This window comes from Talpa occidentalis, unplaced genomic scaffold (genome assembly GCF_014898055.3).
Source record: "Talpa occidentalis isolate TD23 unplaced genomic scaffold, MPIMG_talOcc4v2.1 talOcc4.9, whole genome shotgun sequence".
Taxonomy (NCBI): Eukaryota; Metazoa; Chordata; class Mammalia; order Eulipotyphla; family Talpidae; genus Talpa; species Talpa occidentalis.
Genome location: NW_023605305.1, coordinates 8,565,028 through 8,582,438, shown reverse-complemented (window position 1 = coordinate 8,582,438; position 17,411 = coordinate 8,565,028). Strand labels below are relative to the sequence as shown.

General features: G+C 40.6%; 1 protein-coding gene across 2 annotated transcripts in view; it reads left to right on the top strand.

Annotated features, from left to right (window-relative positions):
* The window catches only part of FBXO42 (F-box protein 42), a 71,192-nt gene that overhangs the window by 17,677 nt on the left and 36,104 nt on the right, over positions 1–17,411 (top strand). For both annotated transcript variants that reach the window (XM_037500334.2, XM_037500333.1), the window contains exons 2-3: positions 6,087–6,353; positions 9,527–9,643. In XM_037500334.2, the coding sequence (XP_037356231.1) occupies positions 6,104–6,353; positions 9,527–9,643 (367 nt within the window). In that variant the 5' untranslated portion in view covers positions 6,087–6,103. The remainder of the gene's footprint in view (positions 1–6,086; positions 6,354–9,526; positions 9,644–17,411) is intronic.

Sequence of the window (17,411 nt, the reverse complement as noted above, 5' to 3'; positions counted from 1 at the left end):
GAACACCCATTTATGCAGAATTTGCTTCCCCCCCCCCACGTCAAGATACACAGTTGTAATATGTAGACCACTCAGCATTTTTGTTCTAAACATTACAAAATTGCCAGTTACTTATTTTTGGCATGAATATTGTAAACTCCCCTGGTATCTTTTATTCTACTTTTAAGTATGCATTTTTACATTTAAAATCAGAACCAACTTGGATTTTCTGAAATTAGGGAGACATTTTAAGAAATTCAGAGTAGATGTTTGTGTGACCGATTTACGTAAGTGAATTCCTTTTACAAACTGTCATTGATAACAACTTTTAGCCACTTGAAATGAAAATTTTTCTGTTGTTACAAAAAATTCTCTTTCACAATTTTGACAGAAGTGTTTTTTAAATTTCACAATATGTTGTAGAGTATTAAAAAGTCCACATAGATCTACTTCCCTTTAGCACCTGCTTAGGACTTTGGTTATATTGTAACTTGCTTCTATGCTTCACTGTGAATGGACATGTAGCTTGTTTCTTTTTTTCTTTTTCCTGTAAAAACCACTGTGTTGAATATCCTTTCTGCAAATTGTGCCAAGTTTAATTCAGATATATTCCTAGAAGTGGAATGTTTGGGTCATCTGGCAGGTACATTTAAAATGATGACATAACATTTTTATGAATATTTTACCATTTATAGTTTAGTTTTCCTTGACCGTCCTTAACTAGATTGGAAAAGTTGAATTATGCTTTATCTTTAGTCCTTTGCCATTGTCTGTTCCTTGTGCATGAACTGGACAAGTAGCCCATACTTGCTGAGAAAGATGAGCATGATTATTACATATGGTAGAAAGTAAAAAGGAAAATAAGGGAATTCAGAAAAAGAGATTCTGTTTAGTTGGAGAAATCAGGGAAGGTGTTCAGGAGTGGGTGGTGCTTAAGCCAACCCCAAAGGATAGACAGATTTGCATGTGTGAAAATATACCACAGACAGAGCAACAAGGGCACAGGATCATTACAGTAGGAAGGAAGAGGCTTCATGGAGATTCTGTTTAGCTAAATGATAGAGGACCAGCTTGGATTGGGGAGGGCATACAGAAAGTGAGGTTAGACCCAGATTGTGATGACTTTAAGATGTCATGCTTGCTGTGGAAGATAGTTCCTCAAAGCTTCCAGAATTATCAAAATGACCTAGCACTTCTGCTTCTGGGTATATAGCCAAAAGTATTGAAAACAGAGCCACAAACAGGTACTTGTACACCCATGTTAATAGCAGCTTTATTCACCGTAGCAAAAAGGTGGAAACAACCCAAATGTCCATCAGTGGATAATGAATAAACAAAATATAATATATAAATACAGTGGAATATTATTCAGCCTTAAATAGGAATGGAATTTTGATACATACTGCAGCATGGATGAAACTTGACAACATTATGCTAAATGAAATAAGCTGGACAAAATAAGACAGATATTGTGTGATTCCATTTATATGCAGCACCAAGAGTAGTGGTATTCATAGATACAGAGAGGAGAATGGTGGTTGGTAACCACCCTTAGGAGGGAGACTGGGAGTTAGTGTTTCATGGGTATGGCATTTCCATTGGAGATGATGAAGAAGTTATGGAGATGGACAATGGTGGTGGATACATGATGTGAAAACACCTATTTAAAAATGATTAAAATGTTACATTTATTTTTTACTGCAATGAAAAATAGAAGTGAACGCCAAAAGAATAATGCTAGACTCTTCATTTCTCCTTTAGTACGGAAGGACATCCGTGTTGAGAATAGCTACAATGACATCTAGTGCTATGTTGAAACCTCAAAGGCGAAGCCTTCTGGCCAAGTGTCTGTGATTTCATATTGTTGGAGTAGCATTCTGTCCCCAGGTGCGGCAGGTTTCTTTAAGTTTGCTGTGGCTGAACCAAGACAGAGGCATACGCAACTTTTCTTTTTATGATTTCATGAAAGATTCTGAAGGGATGAAGAAAGCTGGTACCTTTCAGAGTGCAAAGTGATCTTGAGACGTAAAGGATTTCTTTGACTTGACTTCCGTGGAAGTTTGTCGTTGACCTGTGTCCCTGAGCTATGAAACATGAACATTTGAGCTAAGAAATGGTTTCTCTTGATAGATAATTAACTACTGTGGAAAGAATAAAAAAGCATTGCTAAGACCTTGAGTTTTAAAGAGTAGGCACTGAGGACTCAATGAAAGTTCTGGATGCAGATTTGCATGTTAATCCTGAGGCAAAAAAAGGATAGATTGGAGAATAGGGAGTGGGAAAAACACTAATCCTTTTTATTGCAGTAGCTTAGTTAAGAGGTGATTTGGGTCTGCAGGGCAATTGTAGAGGGGTAGCTGTGAGAGAAACTTGACAACTGATAAAATGTAGGAAGAAAGAGAAAAGGAAAATTAAAAGATGACTTAGATTTTGCAACTAAACAAAGGGAATAAATAGGTTGCTGGGAAAAATACTCGGTATGAGTTTGATGTCAGCTGTTCAGAAGGTAATTGAAAATATGAAAATGGGGAGATGCAGATCGGGAGAATCAGGCTTAGCGGTGAGTTTGGGAGTGATTCACGCGTCTGCTGTCTGCCCATACCGCTGTCCGTCTGCCTCCGCCTCTGTCCGTCCTTCCTTTTGAACAAATGTTTAATTCTGCATTTTGCCAGGCTAATCAAATGCAAACTCAAGGATCTAGCAAGTCATTCTCTTAGTGCTTACTCTGAAACCATGTGATTACCTAAGGAGAAAAGATAGTGGAAAGAGAGGGCAAAAAGGAATTTTAGCGACCATCTCCACATTTAGAGGATGAATGGGGAAAGGACCCTCAAGATGAGGTGTCAGAGAGATCGTCCCTCTAAGGGGAAGACGAAACTATCAATTCCAGTAAGTTGACTTCAGTTTGTGGTTTCTCCCAAAAACTCAGTCACTTTGGGGATACTAAGAAGGCCTAACAAAAGTGAAGGGTGAGGAAGATCTCTTCTAAAGAGTTCATGAAAACCACGTTCATCGAGTTAATATGCTTACTGTGAAATGTTCTGTAGGACTTCTTTTGGCATGGAAAAAAAAAAGCTGTCAGAATGCCTCTATAATCTCTGGGATGATGAGTGATGATTTCATTACCTGATCATGGAAATGAAAATGAAGGGCTGTGCAAATTGGCGCCGGGCATGTAATTACAGGGGACTTGCTTTGGGGCCCATCCCTGTGTTCTCACTGGCATCTACACTGTGCCCAAGTTAGCAGACTTGCCCTCAGGGGCGTGGAGTTTTGATGCTTTATGGGCTGCGAAGCGGTTGAATGGTGAGAATTGTTTAAAGCTGGGTATTACAGAAGTGTGAGTCCCTTCATTTAGATTTGTTAATTGTGCTTTGAGGAGATTTGGAAAGGGAGTAACATTTATTTTGCTTGGGAAAAAAAATGGTAATATAAATAATCTTTCCCAGCCTTCATTGATTCTGTTATGAAGCAGATCCTAGGCTCACAAGCTGTCAGGATGTTGTGTAAGTAGACAACTGTATTTGAGATGCTTAAATTTTACTCACATGTGAAAGGTGCAGCCAGATTCAGGGAATCTGTTTCTTTTTACTCTTTTCTTTGGTGAATTTCAGAATTGGGTGGGGGTTAAACCTGGGAAAGTCAGTAAATTGGGGAAGATAGCCAGTGAGAGATGAGAAATGTTAACTTGAAATGGAAAGAATATGGGAAATTAATAACAAAAAAATTTTTTTTCAGTAGAAAAAGACACCTTTTTGCCCCGAAATTGTAACTTGTTTCATAGTTCACGTTATTGTACTTTCAGGGAAGGAGTTAGGTCTGGGAGTGACAATGCCTCCCTGCAGCAAGTGAAAACTCAGAAAAACAGTTCACCCAAATGGGGGAAGGGTGACTATCTAGGGTCTTTTTATACTGTTTTCAGTAAATCTATTATATTTCTCTACTTTGGGGAAGTTAGACTATTCCACTACTTCCGCTTAGCTGCCAGTTGCTCATTATCATCAAGATTCTGACAGCCACTTTGCTAGGACTCATTTCAGTATTATGAATAAATCTGATAAATTATCCAAGAAGCAGTTTCATGAGTTTTGATTTATGTTTTCATTTTCCTTCATGTGATCCATCATTCTTCCAGTTTTGAAGATGCAGAGAATCAGTATATGAATTACAGGAGTGGTAGAGATGAGGTGGGAGTTTTCTTTCTCACAGCCTCAAGTATATTTCAACATCATACTTCTCTTCCTATTTTTCTATTCTTTTCATCAGTGCTGGAGGGACTGCAGATTTATACTGTGGGGGTAGCTCAGAGAATAATCAGGGTGGGGTGGGTATCATCAAGGGGAATGAATAGGTGTATTAAAAATAACAAAATTAACTTACTGCCCATATGTGAGGTGCGTAGCTAAAGTTGTTAGTCCCTTTAGTGTCGGCCTTAGTTTTGGAAACAAGGTCATGCTCTTCCAGAGCAGCCCTCTGCCAATGGCTGAGCAAAGCTCCCCAATACTAGAGTCCTCTAACTGGCCACCCTTGCTCCTGAACTCTGGTAGCTCCTGCCCAATGCTGCTTCTTCCTCTTCTCACAAGAGCTCTCTTCTGTAAGCCATTTGTTTTCCTAAAGCTGTTTTAACATCTGCTTCTGGAGACTCTAACCTGTTATAAACTTCTTACATAAGTTACCCAGTTTCCTGTATTTTAACTGTTTTTACTCAAGCTTTGCCTGAAACATCTGGGAACTGGTATAAATGAATTGCCAGCCTTTCTCTGTGTGTTTTAATAGATTGTGCTCTTCCTGAAAATACAGGGAATATAGATAAGCAGAAGAAATTCAAACTGTCTCCACTAGAAGTAACCAGTGATAATGACTGATTTTGGTGAACTTAAGAGAATTGTGTTAAGGGGGCCTCCCTGGTGGTGCAGGGGTTAAAGTCTCAGTGCTGTCAAGCTATCAAACAGTCGCCAGCCTCTGCGGCATGTGTTGGGTCTCTGGCCAGGCTGCTGACCCACATGGCTCAGCAGACCTCTCCTGTCTCACTCGCTGCTCCCCTCAGCAGGATATTTCGGTAGATCCACCTGTTCTGCTCCCCACTCTGTCTCTGGTGAATCCTCCCAGCCCCCCACGCCTCTGGCCTACACCCCAGTTCTTGTATGCATAAGTAAATTTCAAAAATTAAGTCTTAAAAAAAATAGAGAGGGCCTCCCATGGTGGCTAGCGGTTGAGCGCTGGGCTGCGAGGCTGCCCGCAGTCTCTGCAGCGCCGGTTTGTTACCCGGCCGCCAGCGAGGGTCCCACAAAAAAAAAAAAAAAGATAATTGCATTAAGTATTTAATATCCAGCTTGGTGAATTTTTCACAAGCTGAACACATCCGTATAACCAATATCAATAAAGAGACTTTACCAGTACCCCAGGAGCCTCCCAGAGGTTATCAAAGGTAACCACTGTTCTCGCAGCAACAGAAAGTTATTTTTGTCTAGTTTGGTATAAGTATGGTCATGTAAAACATCTTCCTTTGCTCAGTGTTATGTTTGAGAAATTTATCCATGTATGTAGCTGTGGTTCCTTGCTGTTTAGAATTCTGTTGTATGAATGTACCACAATTCATTCAATTTGTTGATGGGCATTTGAACTGCCTGGATCCATTATAATGTTTCTATTACAAATATTTCCCTACATTTGTTATTTTAGCAAGTTAAGCCTATTCTTGGAGCCATTATTATCCTAAGTGAATTGTGTTATGTAAAAGCTAGAAAAACTAAATCCACATCTCCAGATTGTTCTTATTACTTTTTACAGAATCCAGGGCTAGTTTTCCTGAACCTGAAGTTTTGAATCATTGTTTTCCAGCCCAATCCTTGAGTTAGAATAGTTGTTGGAAAGCAGGTGTCCCAGTTTTATGGTTATATCAGAATTGAGCCATCACTCTGGTTTGCAGTGGAGAGAAAATGTGCAACCAGAAAGCTGTAGGAATGTGTCAGGTTAAGGTAGCTCACAATTTTGTGTTACTGCTGAAGAGCCGATGTCATGCAAGGCCTAAAAGAGATCATGAATAGTTTGGGTGTACGTGCCCAAGTTATTTCAGAGTTACTGATGTTTGCTTCTTTCCCATATAGCTGACAAGTGGAATGTCATGGCCAGCTCCTCAGACAGTGAAGATGACAGTTTCATGGCAGTGGACCAAGAAGAGACTGTACTGGAAGGGACAATGGAGCAAGATGAGGAGCCTCACCCAGTATTGGAGGTTGAGGAAACGAGGCATAATAGGTCCATGTCTGAGCTGCCAGAAGAAGTACTGGAGTATATCCTCTCCTTTCTTTCACCCTACCAGGAACACAAAACTGCAGCCCTTGTTTGCAAACAGTGGTATCGACTTATCAAAGGTACTGTGGAAAGTGGGATGGTTTTGTTATTTATTTAAAGTTTGCTTGATTTATGTTTAAGCTCCCAATTTCATTTTCTCTTTTCCCTCTTAAATTTATTGTAGTTCTCAAATTTAGTGTTAAACCATCAACACTGGGGCATTTGCCTTCTCTTTATCCTGGGTAGGGTTATGAACAGCTTGAATTCATACTATAGTATTTGTTGTAATTTTCGGTTTTAAAATGAGGAGTCTCTTTCTGTATATATTTTTTTAAAAGATTTATTTATGCATACAAGAACTGGGGTACAGGCCAGAGGTGTGGGGAGTGAGAGGATTCACCAGAGATAGAGTGGGGAGCAGCAGAACAGGCGGATCTACTGAAATATACTGCTGAGGGGAGCAGCGGGCAAGACAGGAGAGTCTGCCGCTCCATATGGGTCAGCTCCCTGGCTGGGGATCGAACTCCTGCTGCAATGGCTGGCGATAACCCCTGTGGGGCTAGGGAGGCCCTTGTTCTGCTCTTTATGAAGCTCTTTTCCTGTCTTTAGAGCAGCGCATGGGGGCACATGTGGGGTTGGCAGGGCATGCACTGCCTGGTTTTGCCTCTGAGCATGGGCCAGGCACATGTCTTTCACGTTTTAAAGTCAATTTCTCCTTTTCCCCCCTTCTCCATTTTCTAATCAAGATTTCAACTTTAGCTAAATGTTGAGGTTACTAGTTGGACTATATTTTTAATTAAGAGAACAGTTTAATGGCTTCATTCCACTGAGGAATGAAGGACCCATTTTTAAAAATTTTTTTTTTTTATTTATGCATATAAGAACTGGGGTGTAGGCCAGAGGTATGGGGGATGAGAGGATTCACCAGAGACAGGGCAGAACAGGCAGATCTACTGAGGTACACTGCTGAGGGGGCAGCAGGCGAGACAGGAGAGAGAAGGACCCATTTTTTGACTGAAGGTGACTAGGCCAGTGGAATAATCTTTGATAAAAGCAAGGGTTGTACCAACCTGTTCTTTCCTGGCAATGAAACAGTCAGAGATATGAGAGAGAAAAACCTTTAGATCAGAATATTTTAAACCTTTTCCTTACACCAGGATTGTTCTCATGGGAGTAGGGTGGCAATGGCCCAGAGTCCCACCTGGAGGGCTGAGGACCAGCAGTGTTGGAAATGCTTGCTGGCCCCGTGCCTATCATAACTGCAGTACTGGTAATGCACAGCCTGTGCTCCCCTTTGCTGAGGGACTGGATCTTCAGGGAAGATTGACTCCCTAAAGTATGGAAATTAATTATTTCACTTCTAAAATAGAGGTAGAGGAACCACAGATGAGAGACTGATCTAATCAAATATGTGACTTTATTCATAGGTTTTATTTGGCATTCTTGTCGTTTTTTTCTTTTTCTTTTTTCTGAGAGAGAGAGAGAGGGAGGATACTTAATCCAAACTCATAGTGTTGGATCTTCTAGGGGACATCACTGCCAAGTCATCTTTTTTCCTTTCAATCATTATGTATCTATCTCTTGTTCATTATTGCCTTCCTTCAATTCAACATTGCAGATATGTAATACTTACTTTACCAGTGAATAATTAGCAGTACTGTCATACACTAATCATGGCCAGGTCTTTTTCTTAACATTTCAATTCTTTTTTTTTTTAAGATGTATTTTATTTATGTATACAAGAACTGGGGTATAGGCCAGAGGTGTGGGGGGTAAGAGGATGCACCAGAAACAGAGTGGGGAGCAGAACAGGTAGATTGAGAGAAATATACTGCTGAGGGGATCAGCCGGTTAGTCAGGAGAGGTCTGCTGCACCATGTGGGTTATTTCCCTAGCTTGGGATCGAACTCATGCTTCAGTGACTGTCGATAGCTTCATACTGCTGAAACTTAAACCTATGCGCCACCAGGCCCAACATTTCAATTCTTTTTTTTTTTTTTAAAGATTTATTTATTTATTTATACAAGCACTGGGTACAGTCAGAAGTGCGGGAGGGTGAGAGAATTCACCAGAGCCAGAGCGGGGAGCAGAGCAGGCAGAAGGACTGAAGTACACTGCTGAGGGGAGCAGCGGGCGGCAGGAGAGGTCTGCGCGTCATGTGGGACCCTCCTCCGGTGGCTGGGGAGCAGCCGGGGATCGAACCAGCGCTGCCAAGGCTGCGGGCAGCTTCGCAACCCAGCGCTCAACCGCTGCGCCACCGGGGAGGCCCAACATTTCAGTTCTTAACTGTGAGTTCAACCAAGGGATAGTGATCATTGTGGGAAAACAAATGTACCATGATCCTGCTTAAGGATTCACTAAAGTAGCATCAATTCAAGAACGTACATTCTTTCAAAAGGTAACGTAAGTGGCTGTACTCAAAATTTTGCTCTTTTGAGGGCCACATTCTATGGGCTTGTACAAATGTTTAATGACATTTTCCACCATTATAATAAAATCTTTCACTTTGAAACAACAGTTCCTAATTATGAATTATTTCATAGCCCAGTGTAAGCTAATTATTACCACTTTGTTAAACATGGAGAATGCTCTGTTGCCATGGTTTAGCTAGATCTTTATTGAACACCTGTTATATTCTAGACACCATACTCTTTCTTGCAGTACTAAATGATCTCCAGTCCCTTTGTTTTGGAGTAAATAATATTAATTATCTTAATGTATTGCCACATGATATGAAGGGGAGCAGAGATAGAGTGTGAGTTAATTTTGTAACCTTGAGTGAGCTACTTAACCTTCCTGAACCTTGGTAAAATGAAAGGATTTGAAATGATACTTTTTCTTTCTTTAAATGAAAAATCAGCAGCCTCACTGGTGGCACAGGGGTTAAAGTCAGTGCTATCAAGCTACTGGCAGCCACTGCTGCATGAGTTTGATCCTCGACCAGGGAGCTGACCCACATTGTGCAGCAGACCTCTCCTGTCTTGCCCGCTGCTCCCCTCAGCAGTGTGTCTCAGTAGATCCGCCTGTTCTGCTCTTCGCTCTGTCTCTGGTGAATCCTCTTACCCCCTGCACCTCTGGCCTACACCCCAGTTCTTGTGTTCATAAATAAAAATAAATCTTTTTTAAAAATGAAAAATCAAAGAAATTTGACCTTCCTCAAGGAAACGTATGTCTTATAAAAGTGATGACAGTTTTAGTAATTTAAGTCACAAGTGAAGTGTCCTGGTTGAGGCATTTGTTATTTTTGTCTTAGGTGTAGCCCACCAGTGTTATCATGGTTTCATCAAAGCCGTCCAAGAAGGAAACATTCAGTGGGAGAGTCGGACATACCCTTATCCTGGAACCCCCATCACTCAGCGCTTCTCACACAGTAAGTGTTACTGTGAAAGCAGATCCCACCCTGCCTTTGGTCAGATTTCCAAAAGCTACTCTGGAGGCATGTATTTTGTCTGATTCATTAATGAAGAGAATGTAAGGTGAGGGTTTATAATAATATTACACTCAAAATTATAGAAGAGCATGAGCCTAAATATGTTGTAGGCATTTTGGTGTAATTTTATATTCTGCTTTTTCATCATTTTTTCCCCCTATTATCTCTGCTCTGAAGAGCTCAGAGCGTTGTCCTTAGACGTCTGATATTATGAGCGAGGAATCGAAGACCAGGGTTACCGCAGGTGTTCCTGAGCCCCTGCTGAGGGGGTAGCAAGGATTCAGCACTAAGCCTGAGGATGACTATTTTAACATGGCCTGTATTCAGGAAACACTGAGTTTGACTGGGGCCATACAAAAATTCTGAACATGAAGGGTATTGATTTTAAAATACAAATATAAGTAGTAATATTATAAATAAAATGTTCTGGAAAGTAGACATAATTTAGAGTTTTTGAATTATTCTGGAATTAACTCTTTTTAATTGATTTTTGTAGACACCATTTTATTCTATTAGTGATTGATATACTACCTTCATCAAAGTGAGTCTGAGAGGCAATCAATCTTAGGCCAATAAAGGTGTATTTATTAGTGGTTTTACATAACGAAAGTTCATTAAGGTAGGGGGAAGTTGTTATAATTGCTGATTTAATTATTGTATTACTGCTCTGTTTAAAAGCCTTCACATGGCTCCCCGGTGGCGCAGCGGTTGAGCGCTGGGTTGCGAAGCTGCCCGCAGCCTCCGCAGCGCTGGTTCGATCCCCGGCTGCTCCCCGGCCACTGGAGGAGGGTCCTGCATGGCGCGCAGACCTCTCCTGCCGCCCGCTGCTCCCCTCAGCAGTGTACTTCGGTCCTTCTGCCTGCTTTGCTCCCTGCTCTGGCTCTGGTGAATTCTCTCACCCTCCCGCACTTCTGACTATATCCAGTGCTTGTATAAATAAATAAATAAATAAATCTTAACCCTTTGCACTCCGAACCATTCTGGACATTGGCTGCCAGGTACTCGACGCTACTTTGCAGTGGAAACGTGCATTTACAGACCCTCGTATTATAATTTTGGAACCTAGTATAATTTTGGAACCAAGTAACGTATTATAATGATATTGGACTTATATGAATTGGGTGACATTGAGGAATGCATATTTGCAAAAAAAAATATTTTATTGTTTATAATTTTGTACAGTATGATAAGTTTTGGAACACTCCCTAATATGCATTGCAGGCTGATTAGTGCATGTTTGACATGTCTGTATAGAGGTCTATCTGGAGCTCATCTTCACTACTACTTGTGTCATGAGACTCATTCGTGCTTTGCCATTGTTCTAATAAAAAATATGAATGAATGCATGGGTTGAAAATTTCTAATTGTTATTACTAACTGACAAGATGATATTTACCAAAATAGCTTTCACCAAACAATTTATTCACTAAGAAAAGAATCACTTTTCCGATTTTCTCCTTGTTAGATCTGTGTGCACTGCTCGAAGCTTCAAACCAAAATGAGCTCAGCTTTGAAAATCTTTTCCTCCAGATGTAGACTTGTTTATTTGTAATTATATATCTCACTACACAGTGTGCGCTATGTTCGAAAACCGACCTTCCTTCTACAAACTCCCCTTATTGCTCTTTTCAAGGGGCGTCGCGAAGTGCTCGGACTGTCGCGAGCACGCATCTCACGTTCTCATCCGACACAAAACCCGCTGACATTTCTTGTATATATCTTAGTAATTTCACGATATTTTGATATAATTTCTTGTGCCATTTCAAGATAAAACTTCGGGGAAACATGCATGTCTCAAAAAGTTGCGTTGAAATAACTCAATTTCCCGTAATCACTAATAAATTGCAATGTCCCCTGAGAGGGGACATCCGAGTGATATGCTAGAATTCCGATGTCCCCTGAGAGGGGACAGCGGAGTGCAAAGGGTTAAAAAAAAAAAAACCAAAAAAAAAAAAAAAACCCCTTCACAGCCTGTCTACTGCCTGCAGGATAAAATCTAACCTTAGTCTTACATTTGGAATTTGATCTTTGTCTGAATTTGCCATTTCATTTCCCAACTTTCTCAACATCTTTCTTCTTTAGCAAGGTGCCACTTACCTGTACTGCTCTCTTCCCCCTCAGAGTAGCCCAAACACTTAGCAGGGGGCTGCCTCTCCTTGAAGACATAGGTGGAGTTCTAGCTCCTTCATTAAACTTTTTCTCAACTCTGGCCCACTGAAAAAAATTTTCCCTTTCAAGCTTACATAGGTATTGTTTGGAATATTAATTTGGCACTTCACTCACATTGTCTTTCATTGTTAGCTTATAGGCTTTCTCTCTGTGTGTGTGTGTGTGTGTGTGTGTGTGTGTGTGTGTGTGTGTGTGTATACTCTATTTTGAACTCTTGAGTGGAAGGAGAGTGTATTGGTTATCCATGCTGCATAAAAATTACCAAACTTACTTTGAACATTCGTTATCTCGCATAGTTCCTTGTGGTCAGGAATAGAAGTGGCTTAGCTCGGAGGTTCTGACTTGGGGTCTCTCATGAGACTGCGGTCAACCTATCAGCCACTTTGTAGATACCTGAAAGCTTGGCTGGCCTGGGGCGTCTACTGCTGAGCTCACACCAGTTTTGTCAACGGGAGGCTTCATCTTCTTACTACAGGGACCTCTCTGTAGAGCTGCTCCCTTCTTGGCAGCTGGCTTTCCATAGAATGACAAATCTGACACAGAGACAGATACCAAGACCAAGGTGTCTTTTACAACCTGATCTCTGGAGTGAATGCCATCTTTTCTGGTCTATTTTATTGGTCACATGGGGAAGCGAGGCTCACTGGGGACCATCTTGGAGGCTGGCAACTCCACACCATATGAATACTCTATACTTTCATATCCAGAGGAGAGTTTGATAAATCTTTATGACTCATCATTGCCTATGAAATAGATCTGATGAACAGGTCATACTTTTGCAGTGTTTCCCATTTTCTTCCAGGAGCAATTTTTTACTTGTGCTGTTGTAAACCCCATTGGGCAGTGGATCTCACCATGTGATTCATTTGAGGAAGAAGGCATCTGTGAAACCCTTTCAGGGGATCTGTGAAATCATGGGTAGTTTTGTTTGTTTTTTTTTAAACTGAGTATGTGATAGTAAAGAATGCCGTGGTGACAAGATAGATGAGCCCCTGCTGTGATTCATGCACAGTGGTTTCACCAGCATTCTTTTGCATTATTAATCCCTTCTTCTGCTGCTGCTATTAGTAATTATAGTAGTGGCAGTAGTGTTATTATAATTATAAAAACAGTTTTGATAGAGTCTTGCATGTTTTCAGGTACCCACACACCACACTTTGACAATCCCTGGAATAGGTGTTTAAATGAATCCTTGCTGAGACTATTGAATGCAATTATGTTTTGGATCCAGTATTTATTGCTGAGGAAGGTGACTTCAGTTACTGACAGAAAATTGGTATAAGTAGTACAGTAAGTCCTGAATGTCATCCATAGGTTTTTGAAACTGTGACTGTAAGTGAAATGATATATAATGAAAGCAGGTCTTCAAGAAATGTCATTTCCTTCAGTGTCAGCAAGTACTGTTTTTTTTCTCTTGGACATTATGTCAAGGCATTATTGAATGAAACTATGTTACTCAAAGACCTGCTGTAGAGATCAGGTTTCTAAAAACTGAAGATTTTTTTGACATTTTTGAAGCAAGCAGTTTTAGAACCCTAAGTGGGGGAAATTAAATGAATCTGGGTAAATAGAAGCCAGAATAGGAAATATTCAGGGGTGAATAATTATAGTAACAGTTCAACTCTCTGATAAAGGAGGGAAAACAATTTTTTTAGTTAACTGGCTTTTGGAAAAAAAAAATCACCACAGAATAGAGGCAGTTGCTTGAAGGGGAAACTAAGAGGCCATGGGCAGTGTAAGCTCACAGAAGCTCAGGGGGTGGTGGGCCTGATACCTCTTTTTACTTAATTTTTTTTTCATATGCTCACTTGAAATCCATGAAAGCATGCATTGCATGGTCTTTCTCTCTGTCACCCCTTGATCTCGCTCCTGATTCCTTCCATCTGTTTCTGTATGTCATGTAACTGGCCACCTGGAGAGGACTGATGATAAGGGAACAGGGCTTTCAAAATTCCTTACATTTCTTTCTCTTCCTGCTCAGCGCGCTTCCCTTAAGCTCAGTTGTTTTTTTTCCTCATTCATGTGCTCGAGGTCCATATTTCTAATTCTTTGCTCCTATCGCTATCTAGATGTACAGATATTTCATATTGAGTCAGCTACAAGTGGACCTCAGAAGTTCCCCACCCCCAATTTTCTCCTCTCCCTAGTTTAGTTAATGGCATCATCATTCTCTCAGTTACACAAGCCTGAAATCTTGGGTTTATCCTTAATTCCTCTCCATTGCTTCACAACAAAAGCCAAGTCCTACTGATTCTGTTTTGTCTCTGTAGTTTTTCTCATATCCTTCTTTTCCCATTACTCAAATTTATAATCTAGTTGGTTCATCTTTCTTGAATCTTTTCTGAATGGTCTTCTGGCCTTTCCCCTTTCTTTGTCTAAACCAGACACCATTGGCAGCCATCTCTAGAACTGGTGACAGTGCACCTCTTAGGGCGTCTGGAAACATGCAAGGTCACTGCACTTTGTCTTGACTGGTGAGGACTACATGCACGGGCCGGGATGCTAGTTGTGCCCATAGCAACAGGAGCCCCTGTTGGCAGACACTGCAAGTCTGAAACATAAAACCAACTTTGTCATTTTTCTGCCAAAAAAATTTCAGCCTTTCTGCACTGCATGTACAAGTTTTCACTCCTGTGGGCTTTCAAGGCCCTGCTTTCAGCCTGACTCACCAAGTACCTTTCCATAGACAGACTCCACCCACACGACACTCCTTGTTATGTCTTAGTCTTTCCTACTTCGTGGCTTTGCTTGGATGCCTTGATTTCATTTTCTTTCTCTCTTTCCCTCCCATTTCTTTTTCATCCCTAGACTTGTTCATCCCTATAGCATTCCCCTGTGTTAACTGACTGAAACTGTCCTCTTCTCTAAGACCTATTTCAGAGATAAAGCCAAGAGCCACCTCCACAAACTACTCTCAAGTTCCCCACCAAGGAGATTAAGCTCTTTTTTTCATCTGCTTGTGCTCCCATAACACATTCTTCATACCTTTTGCTTATTGCTTATTACTGTCTTTTTTCTTTTTTAAAAATTGTAATTACCTGTATAAGGGAGGCTGCATGCAAAAGGAGAACGTTGGTCTTGGGAAGCATGTTCCTTGGCTTTTCTGACCCACAATTTCCTCATCTGTGAAATGTATATGACAAATTCTATCTCTGCCACAGGGTTTTTGAGAAATTTAATTGAGGAAACACTTACAAAAACATGTTTTAAATTGAAAAATGATAGGATGATGATGATGTATCTTCCACCAGACTGTTTTCTTCTTCTTTTTAAAGATTATTTGTGCATACAAGAACTGGGGTATGGGCCAAGGTGTTGGGGGGGGGAGAGGATTCACCAGAGACAGAGTGGGGAGCAGAACAGTCAGATCTACTGAAATACACTGCTAAGGGGAGCAGCGGGTGAGTCAGGAGAGGTCTGCTGTGCCATGTGAGCCACCTCCCTGGCCGGGGATCGAACTCATGCTGTAGTGGAGGCCCCAAGACTGTTTTCTTCTTGAGGGCAGGTGGGTTCCATGTCTTAGATATCTGTGCACCTTCCACAACACCTGGTTCATAGTGGATACCTATTAAAATCTGTGGAATTAGGTATAACAAAGATATGGGCAGTAAGGCTTCTTTCTTTTGTAAATGTCTAGGTCAAAAAAAAAAAAAAGGCAAGGGAAATGAAATGAAGCCATTTCTCCTAGGTTTTTGGTGAGTGTGTGCATGACCCATCATGCAAGCCCCAGATAATGGATGTCCTTTTCAGACTGATGTAGGGGCTCGTTGAGTTCCCGGCACCATGCATTGAAAATCATTTTACAGTTTAAGTTCCAAATATGGTCAAGTCATTCCACACACATGCTCATCGCGCGCTTGCAGTAGCCAGCAGGCCCAGACTGGATAACCAGCCTTGCTTGTTCCATAGTTATATAATTACAGACCTTATCAAATATGCCCTGGCTTGTAGATGTGAGGCACATGACAGAATAGTCTCTGAGCATGGGATAAAAGCCTGGAGATTTTTCCCTGGAGACAAGTAGGAAAACAAAAGAGAATTTAACTTCTGAAAATGTAAAAGTTAAGAGTTCAGTAAACATTTACTGAATTACCACCAGGCACCATGGAAAATATGAAACAACTGGAAGACTGTTCACTCGCTAGGGTTGTGATGTAGTAGGGAGTATTCAGAGTGCGAAGAACAGTGTGCTGGCTGAGTGTAGCTGGGACTGTTTGTCTTTGAATAGGAATTACTAAATATTAACTTGAGACCTGTGTCTTGCAGTGGTTGTCCATGGTGCAATCAAACCCATTTCAGAAAACTTGAAGAGATCTAATAATTGGAGTACACATTTTCACTGTTATTTCTTAGCAGAGTACTCAGGATGTGCTGTGAACTGGAACTTTTATATAGCATATTCCAATGATTTAGATGTCTGAGAGGAAAATGTTCTGTTTTGGGTGGAGAACTTTGATAAAAGGGAAATTACTACTTGAGCACTGGTATTTGCTCAAATTCTTAATATTTTCCTAAAAGGCCCATTGAACTTGTCAGGTCCACCCACCCCTCATACCAGCATGTAGGTGTCTTAAATAAAAATAGACAATAAACCAAGTTCAGTAGGATGCTCAAAATTTTTGAGTGTATTATTGATGGTTATTTTCTCATTATATCTGAATTCTAAACATAGCTACCTAACCTGACTCCTTTCCTTTCCCAGCTTCTTTGATAGTCAGCTGCTGGACATTGAAAATGAAGTGTGTGAACTTGTGGTTTCAGTACCATTAGCTTTGTCTGGTTTAGGCTGTGCCTTCCTCTTCCAGAAACTTTTTTTTTTTTGCTCATAACGAAGCAGGAAAATGCCTATTGCCTTATTTTAGTTTAGGATTAAAATACATGTGGTGAGGACCTCATGGGGCCCAGCTGCTGGCTGGGTTTTCAATCCAAATAGAGAAGAAGAATGTTTGCTAACTCTTTGAAAAATAAAGACACTGTGCTCTTTTGCTACATGAGGAAGCAGCTGCCAAGAGTTGATCTTTGAGGAACAGTGAGACATAAATGAGCCCTTGACTCAGTTATGAAATCATGGGCTTGTCATATTAAACATTGTTATAATGGGCATTAATTAAGGTTTCAGAAGCCATAGGACATTACTAATTTCTGTTCTGGAGGTATGGATTATCAGGAGGAAAGGAATGTTCTTTTACATCTGGCACAAGTTGGTTCAGTTCAGAATTATCCCATTTGTTAAAACAGCTAGTTTTAAACAGGTATGAGAGGACTAAGAATTCTGAAGCTCAGCTCCCTTAGTGAAGATAAAACGTGTTTCTCTAATGTCATCTAGCCTGATCCTTTGTTATTGACAGTTCTTAACAGGCGAAATATGAGCAATGGAATTTCATAGGATTTTACCTCTTAATAGATTTTCTTGTTGGGATGTAGATTAAAAAAAAGATCCAGATAGGGGTTAGGTGTTATTTTCAAAGGTAGGTAAAGTCAGTGAAGGGTATAAGAGAGTTTAAATCTTCTTATACCAGTGTAGTATATTTAATTCTGG